Genomic DNA, 21971 nt, shown 5'->3' on the forward strand with positions numbered 1-21971 from the left:
AAACAACCCAGATTAGGGGCGGCATGGCTTAGTGGTAGAGTGGTCGTCTCCCAGCCGAAAGGCCGTGGGTTCGATCCCCAGACCATCAAGACCATGTCTAAGTGTCCTTGAGCAAGACACTGAACCCCCGGTTGTTCCTGATGCTGCGTCATCAGTAGGTAAATGACTAGTTAGTGTAAAGCGCTTTGAGTACCTAAGGTAGAAAAGCGCTATATAAGTGAAAGTCCATTTACCAAAGTCCATTTGAGGCTGTCTTGTGTATCATTGAATGACTAAGTTCTCGAAATTACTTTTGTGCAAAACAACTCAGAAAATTATATCAAATTGGCCTAAATACTGGGTCAGTCCTTTTTTGACTTATAGTTGGCTTTTTTATTTAACCCAACCATTTGTTGAATGTAACATTCTGAAAAACAATATTTTTAACATACACTATAGTTGTGTTATAGTGCTAGTATAGATTTGTCTACATATGTTATTTTTCAATGAGACTCTTTTACACACAACTGGAGAGGAATTCTATTGTGATGATATAAACCTTCTTCTGTGTCCGTATGGTTCAGTGCCTCAGTGTTAGTCACTCCTGGTATGACTGCACTCTCCGCTGATGTTTCAGGCCTCTCTGGAACAGTCATTGACTGAGGCTGTCTCTCTGTCATTTTCACTTTGGCCTGCCTCTTGATGTGTTTTTGATTCCTCTGTTGATGTCCTTGAAATGTACAAAATATCTTCCTATTATCTTGATTGTGTGCTCGACACTCTTGAGACATTTGTTTCGGAACAAAAATAATATATACTAATCTTGCAGAATGGTAAAAAGCACCCACCCATTGCAGCTCAGTCTGTATACCTTCATTCCTGAAAAGGGAACTGCCTTTTCACAACTGAGGCAGGGGACTTCTGGTCCAGAGGCCTGTTGTGAGTGCTCCTAACGACAACAAAATAGTTTTAAATAATGATTATAAATGAACAGTAAACATTGCTTTGACTATTGAACATGAGTCTCTGTAAATATACGTAAGGCTGGAATGGTAGATCCTGCTGAAGTGGACATATGTAAATTGTAGCCTGTCCGATCATCGTTGATGGCTCTTTCAGGTAGGCAAGTGTGTATCCAGAGCTTGGACACGGAATCAATCCAAGGTTTCTGCTGCGAGTAAATCCCGCTATCTTTAAAAGTTCAAAACCTCCTCAGTTTTGGAGCTTTGGAAATACTTCAAACAGTTCAGATGTGACAACCATACTTTACTCATGCCCACTCACAACTGAGCACATAAAAAACATTATTCATGTTATGGACATTAAGCTGGAGTCAGATATTAATTTATCATGTGATTGACTTTGAATGAAATTTTGAATACATTTGCAATATTGTTGTTTGTTGTTTATTTTTTTTTCTTGGGTGGGGGGGATTTGGTATCGCTATGGTAACTACTGACCTGAAAATGTTAATTTTTGCTCCCCAAGTCCGGCAGCAAGAAGGTGAGCTTTCAAGGTCATATCTGGAACTTTATCTGCCTGGTGGTCAGACTTGTTTAGCCGATTTGAAATGCTGGTCTTCTCGGCCTTTTAACTCTATTCGCTCCAGCGGAATTACAGTATATGGCGCAAAAAGTCTTGCTACCTCGGCTGCAACAGAGAAATATGTCGCACCTTTATTTTCAAACTGGTGTGGTTCTGCCAGCAAACGAACAGCATTCGGCAAAATTACCGAGCGTTATGCTCGCCTAATTGATAGTCGTAATGAAACAACCAAATACATATATATTTTTAAAACGAATTCAAACGTGAAATAATAATGGATATTTGGCTTACCTTGGACGGGTGTTCTTGAGGGAGTAGCAGGTCTCTGCTGCTGCAACTGAGCCGCCATGGGAGGCTGAGTTTTGTGAAGTGCTTCTTCGATTAAATTTGATGCCTCTCTATGTAACTCTGCAACGTTTTGCCATTTTTCACTTCTCAAAACAATGGGACAAGCACGTGCACATGATGTATTCGGTCTTGAACTTTTTCTTGTTCGCCGTCGACTAATTATAATTAGGGATGACTACCAATCTAGGAGCATTTTCCGCCTCCTACCGGGCGTAAGATGACGATGATATTGATGTAGAAAATAAACCCGGCAAAGAATCGGTATAACAAGCGCTCAGCTGAACAAATGTTGTTGTTGTTATTATTATTATTATTATTATTATTATTATTATTATTATTATTATCAATAGGATTTTTCTTGATATTCCTTGAGACAGACAACCATGGGTTTAGTCGTTTGGTCTGACCATTCAAATAAATGTAAATGTTATCGTGCCATCCAACGTATTGGAGTACATTCATCCTCTAAGTCAATCTTCTCTGAAATTAATTTGTTTTGGCTTGAAGAGCGGGTAACCAATCAGGTGTTAGGACCCGCCCATTAAACTTTGACGAGCGAGCTTGACAGATAAGCAAAGGATGAAACCTAGCAACAGCGTATCATTAAATATAAGTGTCATTAAATAATTAAATGTGTCATTAATTAAATAAATGTGTCATTAAATAATTAAATGTGTCATTGATTAAATAAATGTCATTAATTAAATAATTGTGTCAATAATTAAATAAATGTGTCATTAAAGAATGAAATGTGTCATAATGAAATAAATGTTTTATTAATTCAATGAAACGTTTAAATTAATTATTTAAACATTTATTTAATTAATGTCACATTTAATTAATTAATGACACATTAAATTATTTAATGACACTTATATTTAATGTTTGAATGGTACATTTATTTATTGAATTTTGGCACTTTTGGTCCTCCATAGTATCGTTTTATCGTTATTTCTTTTGTCACCACACCCGCCTGACATGCAACTGCATTATGCTCCTAACAGTTTCCATGTCGTCTTCATGCTCTCTTTTGGTCGTGCCATCATAAAAGCAACACAAAAATGCACGCAAATAAAAACGAGTCATGTGAGGAAGCAGGATGATTCACTGCTTTGTTTCAGCAATAAATAATTGAAAAATAAAAATGGAGACGTCATGTCCAGTGTCGCTTGACAGTTTCGACATCCATGACATATGTGTGTGTGACATGTTAATGAGCTTGAGTGACAGCTGATAGTCATTACTTTATTGACAAGGCAAAAGAGGCAAAAGAACAAAAGCTCCAAACGGAGTAATTTTGGTCAGCAAATATTGATACAATATATGTGGTATGACACAAATAAATTGTGAATGTCTATTTAATTAATGTTGATTGAAAGCATACATTATGGCAACTGACGAAAGTTATTTCTGATAATGATGTAAAGACAATGTATTTGGGAAAAGAGATGATTTCTTACGTGATAATGAGAGGAAATAAGGGAATAACAACCACGCCCTGTCGTCTACATGTATCGTCGTCGTTTGATTATTTAAAAAAAAAAAGTCTCACCTATATGAAACCACATAGTGCGGTTTCAAATACATGTACAAGCAATGCCAAGTCATTAGGCGGCAGAAATGTCACAAATTCTGTCCAGTTCGAAAGAACTTTCCCTCTGAGGTCACCAGTATCCGGTCTTCCGTGGGAAAAAGAATAGCGCGATGACGCAAATCCCCGTTGAAGCTGAGCACGCGTGTCCACGAAACCGGAAGCTAGGGCAAATCTCCATTTAGGCTGGAGGTTTTGAAACATTAGATTATGATTAAAAAAAACAACAACAACAAAAACCAAAAAACCCGGCCACATATAGCAAATAGGACAAAACGGAAACATTTAATGCCCGTTTGCAAGAACACCTATGTGTAGGCAAGGCCCGAGTTGTGTCCTTATACCCCCATCACCTTTGTTTTCAGGGATGCTAATTGTTACCCAGGATCCCCTGACAAGTCAAACCTGTCAATCCTTCCTTCCGTTTTTGACTGATTTTCTCTCTTTCCTTCCGTCCCGACCAGCTGTGCCATCAAGCTAGATGAAGACGTTCGACTAATAGCATATCGGCATCTCCGTGACTGACACCGTGACTGAAACAGTGACTGTGACATTGTAAGAGCAATAGCATATCAGCATTACCGTGTCATTCGTGAGCAGAAGACTTCATTGATGTAGCAAAGCGAGGTCAATTGTACGTACACATTGACTGGCAATGCGTGATGAAATTATAGTTAAAACCATCACAAATTTACACACATATTTAAAATTAGTACGATAATCTACTGTACAGTGAAGGAATCTAGAAAAAGCTACTTGCCTTAAACTAGTTCCTAGCGTGTTCGTTTTTGTTGAAAGATCGCCCATACCACAACATAGTGAAACAATTGATTTAATCCAGACAGAGTGGGAAAGTACACGTGGCCTCGGGCCAGTCCTGCCGCGGGTCGGAGCAGAAAATGGCAACGTTTCACATTCAACATTCAGTTCTTATACCCTTCCGGGTCATCTAGTCCCACTGTGGATTGCAAGTGTGTGTGTATGTGCGTGCGTGCCTGTCGGTGTGTGTGTGTGTGTGCGTGCACGTGCGTGCGTGCCTGTCGGTGTGTGTGTGTGCGTGCACGTGCGTGCGTGTCTGTCGGTGTGTGCGTGTGTGCGTGTGTGCGGGTCTGTTTGCGTGGGGATGGTGTCTTCAAAAGTCTTTGTTCTGCCGGCCATTCTTTGAAGCGGGAGGAAGTCTGAGCACCATAAAACCCTGACTGATATCTTCTCTTGAAGGCCACACCTAGCCTTTTGTTCCTGGCGTGGTCGGGGGATGCCATCTGTTCCTTTTGGAGGTGCCGACTTGTCCCCACTTCCCCTGGGCCAGGACCATATCTGCTTCATACTGACATTACATCGTCTCAATCTTTATTAGAATAATACAGTTCCATGTACATACTATTTTATTGATAAATTGAATTTGAAAAATATGAATTTCCTTCAACAGTTAATTTAAATAACATTCATATACAACGGATAAATGACATTTTCCTCTGGGGCGACATGACTTGAGCCGAGTGGAGAGGGAGGTGAGCAGAAACCAACCCGCAGAATTTATTTATTTATTTTCTTAAACAAAAACTTTTCTCAAACTAAAACATATCACCGGCGATTTCCTTCTCTTTAATCCATAATAGAAGAAGCCTCTCCATTTTGTTGTCGAGCGAGGTCCGTCCCCCGGCAAGGAAAGTCTTGCCCTTAGAAGATTGCCGAGCGGTTCCGTCCATACTCACGAGCAAGGTTAACTATGCATGCGCCTCCTTCGTATTTTTAATATCTCCTGCTTGGTTTCTATTGTCATCATCCTCTTACTTCTTCTTTTACCGCCACTTGCAATTTTAGAAGCCATGTCTAACAGATAAAGTTTTCAAAGTCTTCACAACATTCCTTCCTTCCATTTTTCACTCATTTTCTCTCCTTCCTTCATTCCCGACCAGCTGTGCCATCAAGCTAGATAAAGGCGTTCGGCCAATAGCATATCGGCATTTCTGTGATTGACATGACGCCGGCCAATAGCATCTCCGTAACTGACTCCGTGACTGACACCGTGACTGAGAGTGACTGTGACATTGTAAGAGCAATAGCGTTCAACGTTGCCACAATGACCGTCAGCTTCTGATTTAAATGACGGAGCAAAGCGAAAATAAATGTACGAATATAGTGGCCGGCATGCCATATTGTTCGTAAGACGGAAGGTTTGTGCGTAAGTGGGGGACAAAAAACTCCGCAGTTCACGCTCGTAAGTCGAAATGTTCGTAAAAGAGGGTGTTCGTAAACCGGGGGCCGACTGTACTTCTAACTGCAGAATCCGGGACATTAAAAAAAAAAACCATAATACTACACATAAAATGTACAACCTGACACTTTGGCACACACTAAACATATTTTTTATAAATAAAATAAACTACAATGAGCGCACACATCTTGGCATGACAATAATATCTCTTTGAAGCATAAAAACGCTACAAAACACGATAGAATTCCCCACACAGCTTCAATATATGTTGTGAAATACAAGAAAACATCAATGTTTTAACCCTCCATATTTATTTAAATGTTTTTTGTTGATGTCTCTAGGAAATTACTTTCATTCAACGTGTGAAGTCGTGACAAGATGAGATCATCTGGGTCAAACTACATCAGCATTTACTGTAACAATAAATTGCCGTAATGAGCACTGCTGTATAGGCCATGGCCATGATCATAACATCTTAACATTTGGTGGAGGAAATTAGGCGTGTTGAAGGCCTGTCTGAAAAAAATTAAGTTATATTACTTTGACAGGCTCAACAAGGTACATATAAATGAAAATGTATTTTTTTGCTGCCACCAGGTGACGCCCACACGACGGGGAAAAAACTGTGTTTAGTACTCCCATGAAATGAAATTTCGAAAAGATCATCTTCCTCCAATTACATTAAGTTTTACCGGTCTGGCCAGACATTGGGTTTTGAGACCACGACCAAATTTGGAGTCATAAAACTTGAGATTCATGTTCCCTGTCGCAATATTCTCCTGACTAATTTTGAGTGAATTTTGCTGAAACCGGCATAGCACAGAACATGAATGTGTAAAAATGAACTTTTTTGTCTGCCACTAGGTGTCGCTGTTGGTAATTTGGAAATGTGTCATGTTGAAGAATTAGACCAATTTGAAATTGCATTTTTTCTCAACAATCTTCAACATGTTACTTACAACTACAAGAACTGAAATAATAATAGAGCTGTTTGTAAGGACTAAGCTTTTCTTCCTACAAGTCAGAGGTAGGTTCTTCTCTTTTTGTTCAAAAAAAAAAAAAATAAAATCAGAACGCAAGTTATTTTAAATAACTTTTTCAGCAGCAACACAAATGTGGGGGTTATTTCCCAACTCTATTGCTATCACAATCTCTCAGTGACCGCTCACTATGCTGCTTATGCAGCGCTCTCAAAGCGGACCCGTAGGGAGTCTCACTCAGACACATATACAGCCCTCTCTAAGCGGTCACCGAACCCTTCATGTACAATATGCTAATTCACCGAAAGGCCCTAAATGCATCAAAATTGCAAATTAAAAAATCTGTAACTCTTTTTCTCTACATCCTAGCGTATGGCTGTCTTTGATTGTTATTTAGGTATTAGGCGAATCAACTGGGTTTGGCTGCAATCCTTCGATTATACAGTGATTCCCCCTATTTCGCGGTTAATGGGGGCTGTCAACCCCCCGCGAAGTCTGAAACCCGCAAAGTAGGGTATCAGTTCCTGGATTTCTATGTACGCCCCAATATAGCCGCAGTAACCATAAACAATCCTTTTTTTAAATTATTTTTTTGCCTATTTTATTTCCTCTCTCCTATTATTTAACATTACATTATCCTTATTAACATTATTAACATTATTGTATATTCATTAAATAACTAATATTACTTAGTTTGTTGAGAATGTGTTCTCAGGACTGGTTATCTGCACCAAGACTCCGGTGAAAGAGGACGCAAGTCATCACTTTGAAGTTCACATTTATTTTGGCTCATGTATGGTGTATCATGTAGTATCTGTTGAATAATAAATCAACAACAATCTTAAAGTCAGTCAACTAACATATAAACACTTAATCTATGAATTTACTGTATTTTAGCCGACATGTGACATGTTTCGGCATTATCGTTCGCCTTCTTCAGGACACTGAAGAAGAAGGCGAGAGATAACACCGAAACATCTCAGGTAAACCTTTGCAAAATTTTGAGATTTTAAAATTTTGTTTTTGAATTATTGAGTTTTTAAGGTGTCACAAATGCCTATTTGGAGAATTGTATGTGGCTCCATAGCATCTCATTCAGACCACCAGGAGACACTACCAGTATCACAAAAAAATTTCCTAATTGGCAACAATCCTCTTGACCGTGCAATCCATGGGATTTCTTTGGTTTTTGAAAAACAATAAAAACATGGGATGTATCTTCTATCAACCCATCGACCCTTGGATAAAGACATGTATTTATTGTTCTTTAAATTGTAAACCATGTTAGATAAAATGGAAAGAACAAGAAAATGTCTGTAGGGTTAGGGTTAGGTTTTCGTTTGGTGTCTCGTTTTCAGCTAAAAAGCTTCTTCTCTTTGTACAATTGTCCTACAGAACCAATACACAGTGATCCCTCATTTTTCACATTTGATGGGGACCAGAGCCTTCCCGTGATAAGTGAAAAACCGTGAAGTACCCCCCCTCCGCACACACGCGCAAATTTTGGGAGGGTGAAGAGGCTTCACCAGACCTTTGGAAATCTCATACTTGTATTTATTTTGTTATAAATTGAAGTTTCAAATGTTTCAAATTTAAATTGTGATTGTTATCATGTTTGCCACAGCCATGGCTAATTAGACTTCCGGGCGCAGCTCTCTGTGAGACTACAGCCACTCAAAGGGCGCAAAGTAGCAAGGGGTCAGTGTGCACAGCTCGATGAGCAAGTTGTTGATCAATCAATCCCCCCAAAAAAGAACAAAACTAAATAGGATTCTTCAAAGAAGTGTTTTTTTTTGGTTTTTTTTGTTTTGCAGGTTAAAAAGAAATGCAGGTTAGGGTCAAGGTGTAACTCAATACAGTAAAAGTCAACATGCGCATAATACACACTTTTACAAAAACAATGGTGAGACCACATAATGGGAGCAAGCTTCCCGTGACTGTACAAGGATAAACTATAAAGATTGTACTGTACATGAATGGAAAAGGGCAGAACCTATTTTGATATACTTCATTTGTAAATGTGCATTACATGTTCAATTCACTGATGGTATGTATGTGAGGCCATCTCTCTGGACCTCTATTTTGGTGGTGTGAAGAGGATCTTTTTTTTTTTTTTTACCAATTCTTCCATCATTTCAACTGTAGCAGCACCTGTAAAATAAAAATAAAAAATCAATAAAAAGTTCTCAACTGTCAAGCCTTACTTAGGCTGGATTCACATTGCATTATTCCGTATACAAGTTTGCATAAATGTTAAAATTGATAAACCTCATTCATTACCTGTGCCCCTTCTCTATCCATTCCTTGGCTATAGTTAGGGAACACCAAGGTAGTGGGAGTTGCCCTCGGGGTGGGGCCTGTAGCTGACCAAACATGATAACGAGAATCGTTAGCTTGCAACCATCGACCATTGAGGGCAGGAGTGGATTACAACCCCTGTCGAGAAGGAAGCCAATCACATGTGTTGCAGGAGTGCCTGTGAGCTTATTGACAGATTGCCTGCCCAGTCAGTTGAGGACAGTACTTGGATGCAAGCGCGGCTGAAGGAAAGCAGTGAGGATGAAAGAAAGCTTTGGAATCCTGTTAGCTTTTGTAATGAATTGAAATATCATGTGCAAATTCTGCTTGTTATCATGTTTGTTCAGGTAGAGGCTCCACTCAAGCTTGAAGTGTGATGGCCGTTAATCCGAGAGCGACTTTGGCCGTGACAACAGACAAAGAACAGAATCGGGAAGGATGCTTAACTACTGTAGGTTTAATAATTTAAGATTTAAGTAAATATGTGTATTGCAATAATCTTTGTATCAAAAATCTAAAGTATAATACTTTTCACTTTTAAAAAACTCTGTTACCCGCATACACAGGCATGAAAATTCTTGGGGGGTGGGAGAGGAGTCCTACTTTGCGGATTTCAGTTTTCTCGGGGGTGCTTAGCGTTGCAGTGGTTAGCACATCCTCCTCAGTTCAGGGAATTGAGTTAGAATCCACTTCCGCCTTTGTCTTTTTTTTTCCTTTTTACATTTACTAAGTTTGAATTTTTAGGGAACATGCCTTTTTTATTTTTTACAAAATATAACGTGGATAACTGCTACGCTTTCAAGCTTGCTATAATTTGTATAGCTTTTATAGTATAAAATAAGATGAAGCAAAAAAAAAAAAAAAGGTAAAGCAAGATACATTATCATTTCAAAGGAAAATGCAGTACCAAAATATATAATATGTATAAAAAATGTTGCCCAAATGAAAAATGAGTATTTTCAGTACATTTATGACAAAAAAGTGAGCAAATGAGCAGGTAAATGGTATGTGCCAGTTTGTTCATCTCTGAGCATATCTGGAGAATAATTAGCCGCACTTGTAACATTATTTAGTATAGAAAGCACTTTAATTCATTTACTGTATTGTTAAAAATGTGAGTGAATTCATTTAGAGTTTGCATTAATTGTATTTTATTTTGTTTGCTCTATTTTATCTTGGACATGCTTTTTTTTATTATTATTTTTTTTAGTCGTGTTGATTACAGACTCCTTGCTTTATGTTTTGTACACATATTTGTTCCTGGTGAAGGAATCTAGAAAAAGCTTCTTGCCTTAACCTAGTTCCTAGCGTGTTCGTTTTTGTTGAAAGATCGCCCATACCACAACATAGTGAAACAATTGATTTAATCCAGACAGAGTGGGAAAGTACACGAGGCCTCGGGCCAGTCCTGCCACAGGCCGGAGCAGAAAATGGCAACGTTTCACCTTCAACATTCAGTTCTTATACCCTTTTGGGGCATCTAGTCCCACTGTGGAATGCAAGTGTGTGTGTGTGCGTGCACGTCCGTGTACAGAAAGAGCTGTGTAGGTTCACTGACAACGGACAGGGCTTTCTCTTTTGTTCTGAAGGGAGACCTCTTGCAACCTGCACATGGTGGTGATTTTCCAGTTGTTCTTTGGATGAATGCAACATGTGGAGCCAGAGGCAACAAGTGGACAACATTGGTCTACAAAAATGAAACAAAATACATTAAGGGGGTGACAACAAAAGCGGATAAAGATCTGCACATTTTAAGTTTTAATTGACATATATTAGAGCAACTTACACCTGAATGAGGACAAGTCATGCTTGGTTGCTGGCCCTTTCTCCTGAACAAAGAACCTGTTAGAAATAGATGGCACTAAAATTACTTTTACTGCCTGTACAAAAGAAGATAGGTTTACTGATGAGCTACTTAACCTTTCCTACCAATAAAAAAAAGTGGCCTGAAGAGAGCAGAAAACAGACTTGGTTTAATCCAGAAGCAAACTGCCACTGGACAAGTCTGATGACGTGTCATCAAATACTTGCACACGGTGGTGATGTTCCAGTTGTTCTTTGGATGAATGCAACATGTGGAGCCACAGGCAACAAGTGATCAACATTGGTCTACAAAAACGAAACAAAATACATGAAGGAGGTGAAAACATAAGCTGATAAAGATCTGCACATTTTTCATTTTAATTGACATAAATTACCGGTCTAAAAGAAACAAACAAATTAAGAAGGGTGATGACAAACACTGCAAAAGATAGGCAAACCTACAGTTGATTTTAAGTCTTTTAGTGCCAAGCGTTCTTGGAAAAGGAAACCTCAAAAGTCTAGCATTTTCACTCATCTTTCAATGCCAACAAAATAATGGATGCTATGCCTATGCAAGTATAAAAATATTTAAAAAATGAAAATAAAGATAAAAATAAAAATTATAACTTAAATATATCACATGAAAGATTAACTTCCAATTCTTTGAACTGCATGTACAGTAGGCAATAGCTGTGTTGTATGTGTGGAAACACTGCCATTTAGTGATCACATTTTTTCACTACAATATAGATAAGCATTAGCAGTCAAGGGTGTTAGGTATTCTCTATAAAAAAAAAAGTATTTTATTGAGACGTTTATTATTTATGATTGTTATGATTTAAGAGGAGAATTATCATCCATGACACCGAAAGCGTTAAATGACATAGTTCACGGCAACTTACACTTGAATGAAGAGAAGTCCTGATTGTCTGTCACCTGGGTTTTCAAGTCAGTGCTCCACGATGTGTTTTCTGGCATCCATTATTTTACTCTGTGAAAAAAGGGGGATATAGAACTGTTGAGTTAAAATATATAAAACATATAAATAGACTTGGCACGGTCTTACAATAAATTTAAATATCCTTACCATTTATTTTCCTCCAATGGAATGGCAGTGAAGTCATATGTCACGCTTAATATCCACATACAATCGAACAGTGACATGAACAATGCACGTGTGGCTTCTGTTCTGGTATGGACGGCTCTTTCTCCTCAACAAATAACCTGTAAAAAATATATGGGACAAAATCGATTTTTACTGATTTTACAAAGGGTGATAGGTTGAACTACTTACTTTTTCCTACCAAAATAAGAAGGCAGACTGAAGAGAGCAGAAAACAGACTTGGTTTAATCCAGTGGAAGCTGTCATTGAACAAGCATGATAATGTGTCATCAAAATCATTGGCGAGCTTCCAGCTTTCCTTTGGACAAATGGAACATGTGGAGCCACAGGCAACATGTGGACCACTTAGATCTACAAAATATAAACAAAATAGATGGTGGTGAGAACGAATGCTCCAAAAGTTGGACAAAACTACAATTGGGTTTCACTGACATAGTTCACGGTAACTACACTGGAATGAAGAAAAGTCCTGCTTGGCTGCCACCTTGGTTTTCAAGTCAGTGCTCCATGATGTAAGTATTTGGGCACCCATTCTTCTATCCTGTGAGAAAAAGGGGAATACAATAATGTCGAGTAGAAATTGGCATGCTGCAGAGGCGAGATGGGTTTTGGCTCTGTCTTACATTATATTTATATTTAAATATCCTAACCATTTCATTTTCTACATTGGGATGACATAAGATTATGTAACTCACGTACAATCCATCCGTAGACACATACCTATGCTCTCCATTCTGAGATGAACAACCATTTGTCCAAAATGATAGACCTGTTTTAAGAAGAGAGTAAATTATAACATGTACAGTAGACAAAAAAATATATTAGTGACCTACTTACCTTGTCTGTTTTCTGGTCTCAACTTATGCTGATGATTGTGACTGTCAAAATGGTTTACAAACCAAAAGGTGATAATCCCACTAAACTCTCCCATCAACTTGACCCTCCGTCTTAAAGATCTTTATATTTACTCGTTTGTGTTTTATCTCTCACCTCCTCTCCTTCCACTCACCTCACACACATGCTAAACCTATTTTGACATCAGATTTCATCCCATGTCAACATATAATCCCACCACTCCCTCCCATCGACTTGACCCATTTTTTTTTTGTTACTTTGTCTCGAAATTTGACTCTCACCTCACCTCCTACTCACCTTCTCGCACACACGCAAGACCATCCTCACCCCGGATTTCATCCCATCACATGTTAACCTCAGGGCGCCATAACATGACAGGGACAACACTTAATGTGCAATTTGTACATGACTCACCTTTCAGTTTGTAAAACACAGAGGACAGGATTGTGATAGCTGTAGTATGTTCGCTGGACACCTGAATGAACAGCACACTGAAGTCGGGAGACAAATATGAGGTCAAGCAGTGTGTTCTTGTCAGTGGTACTCGTATTTATGAGCTGTGTGTAACCCTTAGAGAAAAACAGTTCCATAATGGGCTTGTGTGAGTCTGACAGCGCATCTTCATTGAAATCTCCGCATACCAGGATCTGATGATGGTCCATCACTTCCAGAGAGTACAACAAACTTTCCAAGTTTGGCAAAAAAGAGCGCAGACTCTGCCCCGGAGGCCTGTACACAGCAGCAATGAACAAATCAATGGGAGGTTCAAGTTTGACCACAACAAATTCAATATCAGTGACACCCTGGATGTAGATCGTTTTGTGTGCCGGAATGTGTCCTTTCACCCAAATACCTACACCGCCGCCACGTTTCGTTGCCAAGTCAGGACAATTTAAATGTGAGACACTTCGGTTCCGGCAATACACCGTGTAGCCTTCCAAGACGACATTTCCAGCATCCGCCAACCCCTGGAGGTGAGTTTCTGTCAAGCACAAAATGTCAGCAAAGTGCAGCTCGTGGTGACATTTGATATCCTGCGCATGACAAAGCAGCCCTTGGGTGTTGTGATAGACAACGACCAGGTTGATGGTCGGATCTAGTGTGGGCATGACATGAAGGAGAGGCATCACGTGGTCCAAGGAAGCTTCTGTCATCGTAGCAAGAGCAGAGGTTATTTCGGGGTTGGTGTGAATCCTTCTCTCGTCCATATGCAGCACATGGAGCCCACTGAGAGACGTCACTCAGCTCAGAGCCACGTACGCCATGCCGTGCTCAAAGACACCTTTCAGAGACACCACCGCTTCAGATGTGGTTATACCTTGTACTTTGTGGATCGTGCAAGCAAAAGCAAGCTTAATGGGGAACTGCAAATGCACGACTCCTGGCCGTTTCAACTGTTCCTCCAGTCTGTTGATGTAAACAATGTTATCAGCAGGACTCGCCTTTGTCGCAGCGTCAAGCTCCAGCCCAAGTTTCTGAACGCGTGCATTGTTGGCATAATGCACCAATTTGACAACTCTCGCAAATGAGCCGTTGCACAAACCTGCCTGAACATCAATATTGCGGGTTACCATAACACGAGCACCAATGGCCACCTTTATCAAGTCCGGCAACTCATTCTTCGCCCCTTTGACAGGGGCGGCTTGTCTCGCCATTCTGCCAGTCCTTTGATCTTTCTTGTAGTCATCGGCATCAATAGTCACAATTTCCTCATGAAGCAGATTCAGCATCTGAGAGTTATGGTCATTTACCTTTTGGTTTGTGGCGAAAACATGCAGAGCTTCCTTTGGGCTGTTCTCTGGAGCAGTGTAGGTCATAGCCAGCAAAGCTCTGTCCACTTCCGATAGCGCACGGGACTTCTCTTTGACGCGAAGTCGGTTCAGCAGTTCGGCAAATGGAACGTCATCCTTCTGCCTCATGATTTCAGTCAAAGTGATAATTTGGAAGCTGTCGCGCCAGTGGTCCAGCCTGGTGGGATCGTAAACATACAAAGGTTTGGACTGTCTCACAGGAGGTAGCTGGTAGAAATCCCCGACGGCGATAACAGACATGCCACCAAATGGTAAATTGATTCCTTTGATTTGCTTCAACCTGGCGTCAACATATGCAAAGAGGTTTTTCAACACCATGGAAATCTCATCGATAATGAGAATTTCAGCAAGCGATAGCTCCGCTCTCACTTCGTCCAGTTTGTTGCCCAGGCCATGATACGGGGGTTTGAGGCTTCTTGGCAGTTTCAGCAGGCAGTGCAAAGTCACACCTGAAATGTTGAAGGCCGCTGTGCCAGTGAACCCTGTTTGGAAATGTCCGCTTCCTCAGCCAGTCTCAGGCAGTCTGCGCAGTATTTTTGTAGCCTCTGCGTGAATACATTTGATTAAATGTGACTTTCCCGTTCCGGCGCCACCATTGATGTAATAGAAGAACTGCCGTGGTTTTAAGCCACACACGCGTCGTATGCACCAATCTCTGACCAGGTAGAAAGCACACGATTGCTTTCGGTTAAGGTTCCGATACATGTCACGCAATACAGCCGGATCGATGCGAGCGGCTTCCGTCGCGATAGACATTTCCGATACCTCGGACCTGATGTTGTAGTCTGGTATATTTTCCTCCACAGCATCGCCGGGATCATCTCTTGCATTGATTTCCTCGATGCACTCGAGTCTTTGCAGTTCGTTTTCGGGCGCTAGCTGACACCACTCGTTGAAGACTATTCCGCTTTCCTCCACCTCTCGGATGGCGTTGTCAACATCTTTGCTGTGCTTCTCATACTTCTCTCTGTTCCGGTCGACAATTTGCACAACGGGCTCTGGATGCTCAGCGGCTGGCAACTGTACAAAGGCATGATCGTAAAACAACTTGTATGTAGGATAGTGTCTGGACTTCAACTGGCAGTCGGCACGATGAGGCAGGTACAGCTTTAGCAACGTGCAGTAAAATTCCTCCGGCTTTTTTTCCTGTGAGAATTTACAGTATTTGATGACAGCGTGTTTACCTGTTCTATTTTGGACATAACCCATGTCATTTAGCAGGGGGAAAACATTTTTGCCTTTTGCTTGCTTGCCATACACGATTCTGCAGGTTGAAGCAAAATCAGCCAAGCACATTGCTTCAAATTCCTCCGTTTGAGGTCTGCATTTATACATTTCCGGCAAGCCGGTCATCCACAATTCAACGGACTCCTGCGTTTTGCCCTCAAGATATGAGAGGGGATAACTCTTTTTCAGTGCATTGTCACTGGTTTGTACAAAAACCACACTGCGGGACGCTTGCTTCATATATAGGCCACATGTGTGTGCGACGCACTCTTGTGCACTCACCTCTCTTTTCTTAGAGTACGCTTGCATGATTTGTTTCATTTCGTCGCTCTCGTTGACATTTTCGCTGCGGGAGTTCTCAATCACCGATTTCAGGTACTGGCTCAGACCGTGCTCAGCTTTGCTGATGTAGCTGCAGATGTAGGTAATGCAGGAATAAGCGTTCAGAATGTACTGAATGTCCATATTTGCATCCCAAGCAAGAAGCAGATGTCGATTGTAGTTGTTCACCCAGCAGTCTTTGGGCTCTCGCTTGAGCACCACAGAGGTCTTTGCGGCAATCGAGTACAAACCATCCATGTACTCGTCACTGGTGAGTTTGCACTTAGCCAGTAGCTGCGGCAAAGTCAGAGAGGCCGTTTCCGGTTCGTTCAGTAAATTTTGGAAATCAACAAGCTTGGGGTTTGGCGCCGACCGCTTCTCGTTTTCTGGATTTTCTCCATCACATTCTTCACGTCTCATGATCATGGTTCTCTCGCACGGCTGCTTGGGGAAACCAAAACGGCATTGCGCACCAGGTGCTTTGACACACGTCTTTGAATGAGACTTACTGTGCAACTGAACCTCTGTGACTTTTTGATGCAGTTCGGGTTCCGTTTCCGGATCGGGCAGCTCAGCGGAAATGTAGCGCGACACAAAATCGCTTTCGATTTCTTGATCTGAGGCCTCCTCAAAGACGGGGGCGCCTTCAACCCAAATGAGGCAATGGATGTGCGGACTTCCTCTGTGCTGAAACTCCAATCTGTAAAAGTAGTCGACCACTTTTCCAATGGGTTGTGCCGGAGACAGGAGCAGGTCTCTGAACAGAGCTTCCACACGTTCGTCGAACATGCGCATCGTTGTCACCGGATTGCTGCGGAGAATTTAACACTTTGTGGCCCAGTCGAGGTCAGCGAAAATCACCTGTTCACCTTGTTGCGCTTTGATGGCGGTGATGACTTCTTCCCAACGCATTTCAGCAGCGGAGAATGTGCAGAAGAACGTGGATGTGCCCAGTTGCCGAATCATGGCAAAAATGTCCTTGAGGCATTTCTCCCAATAGACTGGCGCACCCCTTAATGGCGCCATGAAATGGGACAGCGTCTTTGCTTTGTATCAGTTTTTCAACTTCCCTTTTATCCTGCAACATAGCATTGTTTATTCTTCAACCATCTCTGGTAAAAGGTTTACCTTTGCGTAGCTGTATTCTTATTCTTGATGTGGCCTGGTGGATTTCAGTCACAAACTGAGCAAAGAACAAGTAGTTAGTGTCTCTGGCAAAACGTTCATCCACACAAGACAGTCGCATTTTGAAATACTTGCTTGGTGTGAGTTTAATCGCCCTCTCTTCATCAAGAGTGTTTTCCCCAGTTCGAAACTGGACTGGAAAAGCCATGGCCTCAAGTTTGGGTGTCTTGAAAAAGCTTACCGGGTTATTTCTTTCTGCGGGAGCAACAGAGTAAATTCCCTCAGTGAAACTCATAATTTCCTCTGAAACATTGTTAGGTTGGAGACATGATTCGAAAATTAAGGCACCACTGGGTTCATCTCCTTGCACATTTTGGCCATGTTGCCGTGTTTTGTCACTCTTACCATTTTCTTTGTCATTGTTTATTTCACGGAGTGCATCACTCTCAAATCTGTTTATCTGGAGCAGATCTTCCTCATAAAAGTCACTCATTCATTCCGTCTTCAGAAGAACTACTTTCATCATCGGTGAGCGTTGGGTCACAAAGGTCAGGGTCGACACGAATTATTATGTCGCTGTACTGTGGATGCACGTGTTTCAGTTTAATCAGAGCACGCATTAGGTTAGGCCAAGTGACAGTTTGAAATACCTGATGACCTTTGTAGCAAAGCCGTCGCTTCAGTTTCACTCGCAAAACTTGTGATTCACTTCTGGGTTGTGGCAAGACGTTTACTGTCTCTTGCACTTCTGATGGAACACACACAACATTTCCTCGAATGGCTCGTTGCTGACCTTTCGGAAGAGGAATAATTTTGGCGAATACCACATATTTTCATATGAGATGCCTCTCTAATATGTTTAAACCACAAAGCTCATTTGGAATATCTGCGAGTTGGAGGTTATTAGCAACCGCTAGAGCTGGCATTTTGCCATTTTTAAGATGCTAAAAGCAAGTGTGACAAATCCACTCTTGTTTTCTTTCCTCTGGTACTTTGCATGATAGTTCACATTCATGATTACAAATATGAACATACTTTCCTGTGAGGCAACTTTCAACAGTATGTTTATTTTTCTTATAAGTACTGCGCTTACAAGGGTGCATTTGGTTAGGAAATAATGCTCTGTGACACACAGAGCAGACAAATGTGGGTCCAACTTTAATTTGTCTTTTGAAGAGCTCAATAGCTTTAGTGATTTCACAACTGATTCTCTCTTTAAATAGTTGGTTTATGACTTTGTATTTTTTCAAAATCTTAGCAACGCATTAGTTCTTAATAAATCACACTTAGTTTTCGTTGCCAGTCTCATGATTTCCTTGTGTTTGGCTCTGAATTCAGGGTCATTTTGGTATCGGTTTGTGACATAGGAGCACTGCCTGTTTTTAAACACAATGTGGCGAGGCGAAGAAACCAGACGTTGCTGTGCTAGTGGAGATCTTTACTCTTCGCATGCCATCACAAAACTGATACAACAAAGTCCAAAACAGCAAAGACAAAGCCAACAGGTTCAAAGCATCAAAGGATCATAGCATCATGCCTACTGGGTGAGAGACATGGTCCTAATGTCCGCCACACAGCTCCCCCCCGAACACCCAGAAAGGCATAACGGAAAACCCCACAGGGTATTCACCAGTCTGGCACCCTGAGTCTCAGTCCGGTCCTGGGCAGTGTATGTGACACCAGGGCCCCAGGTGCGACAGGAGTAAGGGTGAGACGCTCAGCGTGAAAACCATGAGGTAGCGTTGGCAAAGGGATGTTCTGAAGTTCCGCAGGAGCCGGAGTGGCAGTGCTGACCTGCATGCTGGCAGGCACAGTGGCTTCCGAGGGACGGCCGGTCGCGGTTGCGTCCCAGTCTGTGCCTGGGCATGAACCTGCTGCGGCACCAACACCAGCTGACCCGCTCCGAAGTATACTCGGACCATACCTGCAGGCATGGTGAATCGGAGGGGCGGCTGAATGATGGTGGCTGGAGGCCTACTGCTGAGGCCGGACGGACATCGGTAGTAGATGAGGCCGCCTGGCTGGAAGATCCCGGTCGACGGCCAGGGAATCCGAAATTGGACTGCACAGCCGTTCTCACCAGCGCCCGTACCAGCCTGTTGCTGGCTGGCTCGATCCCTGGTGCGCCAAGGGACTGGGCGACGGGTGAGAGGACCCTTGTCGGGGTGCTGGCTGGCTGACGTGGTACCAGCTTGCTGCATTACCTGACGTATAGTAGGCTGGTGGAGGGATGCCACGAAGTGGGACGTCTACGGCGATTCCTCGCTGAAACATTCTGACGTCCGGGGTCACCCATGTGGCGAAACTACATCTCCAACAGCCTGACGAAACTTTCTAACGTCTGGGATAATAATATGGCAAGATGACCCATCCGGGGTCACCCATTCTAACGTCCGGGGTCACCAATGTGGCGAGGCGAAGAAACCACACGTTGCTGTGCTAGTGGAGATCTTTACTCTTCGCATGCCATCACAGAACTGATACAACAACGCCAAAACAGCAAAGACAAAGCCAACAGGTTCAAAGCATCAAAGGACCATAGCATCATGCCTACTGGGTGAGAGACATGGTCCTAGTGTCCGCCACAACAAGATCATTACTGTATCATTGTTTAGTGTAGCAACGTTGTCTATCTTTAAATGCAAGATCAGTACGATATCGTTGTTTAATGTAGCAACGTTGTCTATCTTTAAATGCAAGATCAGTACGATATCATTGTTTAATGTAGCAACGTTGTCTATCTTTAAATGCAAGATCATTACGATATCGTTGTTTAGTGTAGCAGCGTTGTCTATCTTTAAATGCAAGATCAGTACGATATCGTTGTTTAATGTAGCAACGTTGTCTACCTTTAAATGCAAGATTACTATATCGTTGTTGAATGTAGCAACGTTGTCTATCTTTAAATGCAAGATCAGTACAATATTGTTGTGTAATGTAGGAGCGCTGTCGGATCCTGAAGCAATTATCTGTCCTATAACGATTTGAAATGAGGGAAAGGGATTTCCTCCTATAGAGCTGGTCGATCATGTAACGCTGTCTGATGTAGTACTTTTGTTTTAAACTATAACTTAGGTCTTGTCGATAGCGAGTTGTGATATAACACTTTTTACGTTGTCTTAATACTGCATTTTGACTGTACTTCTTTTTGTTTCATGTTCTTAGTTTTCCGCTGTAGTGTGTTTCCAGAGTTAACATTCATCTTTTCCTGTGCCTTTATGCGTCTTTGGAATTTTCTTTTTCTTGCTCTACTCATTTTTGACAAATCTTGCAGCACTTTACCTGATGTTGGGCAAAGCACCTTATTGTTGTCGTTCGTCAGATCAGTGCATTGTTTTGCAGCATTAGGCGCTGGCTCTTTCGTACGAGAACTTGTAATGGTCTCAGCAACCGCTCGGCTCGTGTTGACACATTCCTATTGCGCCATCGGTGGAGGACGCTCTGCACAAGGCACCATCTCATGATCATCAGCAGTGACATCTACAGATGCAAAAATAACGGGTATCATCTCGTAACGAGAATCACAATTGGCGTTCGATATTGTGAAAGACTTAATCAATGTGTCTATCAGATCATTCAAGCATGTAAAAAGCATCATAATAGCTTTGCTATCTTGAACAGGGAGGCCATCACATCCTCTGCTATGCGGATCAAAAATCCCAAACCTGCCTTTACGGTCTTGAAAGACAGCTATGCACAGTGATTGCATAATCAAAAGAGCAAAGTTTACCTCTGCAGTCAAGCACTGAAATCTATCACGAAGATTCAGATAATACACATCACCACAAAAAGAGGTCAACATGCCACACAATGAAAGACTCTTTATTAACATGTGCTGTTTTGAAAACCCACTTACAATTTCTGGAAGTTCATCGGTAGTCAAGAAATCATGAACAAAGCGACCTTCTGCTGCAACTTAGTCATAACACTTACATACAGTTCATGGCCCCGTTTGAGAACAAGATCAAGATGTGAGCTGGTCAGGTGATCTAACTCCTGCAGGAATGCCAGAAATATAACAGAGTTAGCCACACACTGGCTGTTTCTCCATTTGCCATATCTGCGATGGGCTTGGCTGTGAGAGGCCAACACATATGTTACCTTAGGTCGGACAGGTGCCAATCCATCACCACTTTCAACGTGTGCTTCACTGGCACGGTTACCAGTCTCTGAAAAGGATGCCTCATTCAGGCATGCATCAATCTCTGATATAGGTGCCTCACTTAGGCATGTATTCATCTCTGATATGGGTGCTTCGGTAGAACAAAAATCAGAGTGTGCAAGAGTTGCTTGGGAGCCACAACGTCGCTGCCAGCAAGACTTTACCGCTTGAGATTTTTTGCTCTTCCTCTGCAATGCTTTTAATCTGATGGGGTGAACTAGAAAGAAGGAAGAGACAAAAAGGTAGAGCAGCAACAAAGAGGGGTGTTTGGGTTCAGGTAAAGAAGATCTTCTGAAAGAAAAAAAAACACGTTTAAATAATCCGACAGGCAAGTTCATAAGCATAATGCATTTCATGTACAAGACAAAAGTGCCAGAATATTGAAACCCATAAAACCTTTTACATTCAAATGTAGCATCATTCTAGATCAGGCGAGGCCATATGCTAGATTTTTTAATCTGTCCTAGGGAACGTGAAGAAATTATCAGGTGAATAATATTAATATCCTGAAGGATAGCAGAACTATTAGTACATTAAAATAGTAACTATCAGAATTGAGGGGGGGGACAACAACTTAATTTTGT

At 41.6% G+C, this 21971-nt stretch overlaps 3 protein-coding genes and 1 long non-coding RNA gene across 30 annotated transcripts in view; all 4 read right to left on the reverse strand.

The window, feature by feature from the left end:
• Positions 1-21971, reverse strand: part of LOC148409178 (uncharacterized) — a 104434-nt gene that overhangs the window by 25276 nt on the left and 57187 nt on the right. For 15 of the 19 annotated variants that reach the window (XM_088439805.1, XM_088439789.1, XM_088439796.1 and 12 more), the window contains exons 1-2: positions 1816-2154; positions 539-928 (exon numbers count right to left, since the gene is read on the reverse strand). The exons of 1 other annotated variant lie outside the window; for it this stretch is intronic. The gene's annotated coding sequence lies outside the window, so the exon portion shown is untranslated. Of the gene's footprint in view, positions 1-538; positions 1370-1439; positions 1630-1815; positions 2155-21971 lie in introns of those variants that run through there. 3 more of the 19 variants (XM_088439787.1, XM_088439788.1, XM_088439791.1) reach the window with 3 other exon arrangements.
• LOC148409180 (uncharacterized) lies at positions 7454-12928 on the reverse strand. 2 transcript variants are annotated; one of them, XR_015868407.1, is made up of 9 exons: positions 12607-12928; positions 12319-12427; positions 12067-12237; positions 11850-11986; positions 11665-11753; positions 10889-11068; positions 10746-10801; positions 10518-10646; positions 7454-8812 (listed from the first exon to the last, which is right to left on the reverse strand). It is a non-coding gene; the product is annotated as an uncharacterized LOC148409180 (long non-coding RNA). The 2 variants fall into 2 exon arrangements; XR_015868406.1 differs by having other exon boundaries at positions 12057-12237.
• Positions 12977-17262, reverse strand: LOC148409181 (uncharacterized). 8 transcript variants are annotated; one of them, XR_015868428.1, is made up of 7 exons: positions 17229-17262; positions 16970-17112; positions 16062-16911; positions 15318-15572; positions 13599-15207; positions 13383-13470; positions 12977-13232 (listed from the first exon to the last, which is right to left on the reverse strand). XR_015868428.1 is itself a non-coding variant. In XM_088439334.1 (6 exons), the coding sequence occupies exons 3-6, from the start codon at positions 16893-16895 to the stop codon at positions 14665-14667; spliced, it is 1230 nt and encodes a 409-aa protein (XP_088295460.1). In that variant the 5' UTR covers positions 16896-16911; positions 16970-17112; positions 17229-17262; the 3' UTR covers positions 12977-14664. The 8 variants fall into 8 exon arrangements, 3 of the variants coding, with proteins under 3 accessions (XP_088295460.1, XP_088295461.1, XP_088295459.1); XR_015868427.1 differs by having other exon boundaries at positions 12977-13310; XR_015868424.1 differs by having other exon boundaries at positions 12977-13470.
• Positions 13983-14660, reverse strand: LOC148409182 (ATP-dependent DNA helicase PIF1-like). Its single transcript, XM_088439586.1, has one exon. The coding sequence runs from the start codon at positions 14658-14660 to the stop codon at positions 13983-13985; it is 678 nt and encodes a 225-aa protein (XP_088295712.1).

Source organism: Hippichthys cyanospilos, chromosome 17 (genome assembly GCF_059441005.1).
Source record: "Hippichthys cyanospilos isolate Australia breed blue-spotted pipefish chromosome 17, RoL_Hcya_1.0, whole genome shotgun sequence".
In the NCBI taxonomy this organism is placed as follows: Eukaryota; Metazoa; Chordata; class Actinopteri; order Syngnathiformes; family Syngnathidae; genus Hippichthys; species Hippichthys cyanospilos.

What these genes read in the sequence shown, in the direction of transcription:
- LOC148409182 (XM_088439586.1), bottom strand. Translation starts at nt 14,660, where the DNA reads ATGAGGCAGAAGGATGACGTTCCATTTGCCGAACTGCTGAACCGACTT.
- LOC148409181 (XM_088439334.1), bottom strand. Translation starts at nt 16,895, where the DNA reads ATGCGCATGTTCGACGAACGTGTGGAAGCTCTGTTCAGAGACCTGCTC. An exon ending in CGTACTCTAAGAAAAGAGAG is followed by an intron (nt 15,573 to 16,061) that starts GTGAGTGCACAA and finishes GCCTTTGTACAG; the next exon opens with TTGCCAGCCGCTGAGCATCC. An exon ending in AGCGGCCTTCAACATTTCAG is followed by an intron (nt 14,710 to 15,001) that starts GTGTGACTTTGC and finishes CGATCCCACCAG; the next exon opens with GCTGGACCACTGGCGCGACA.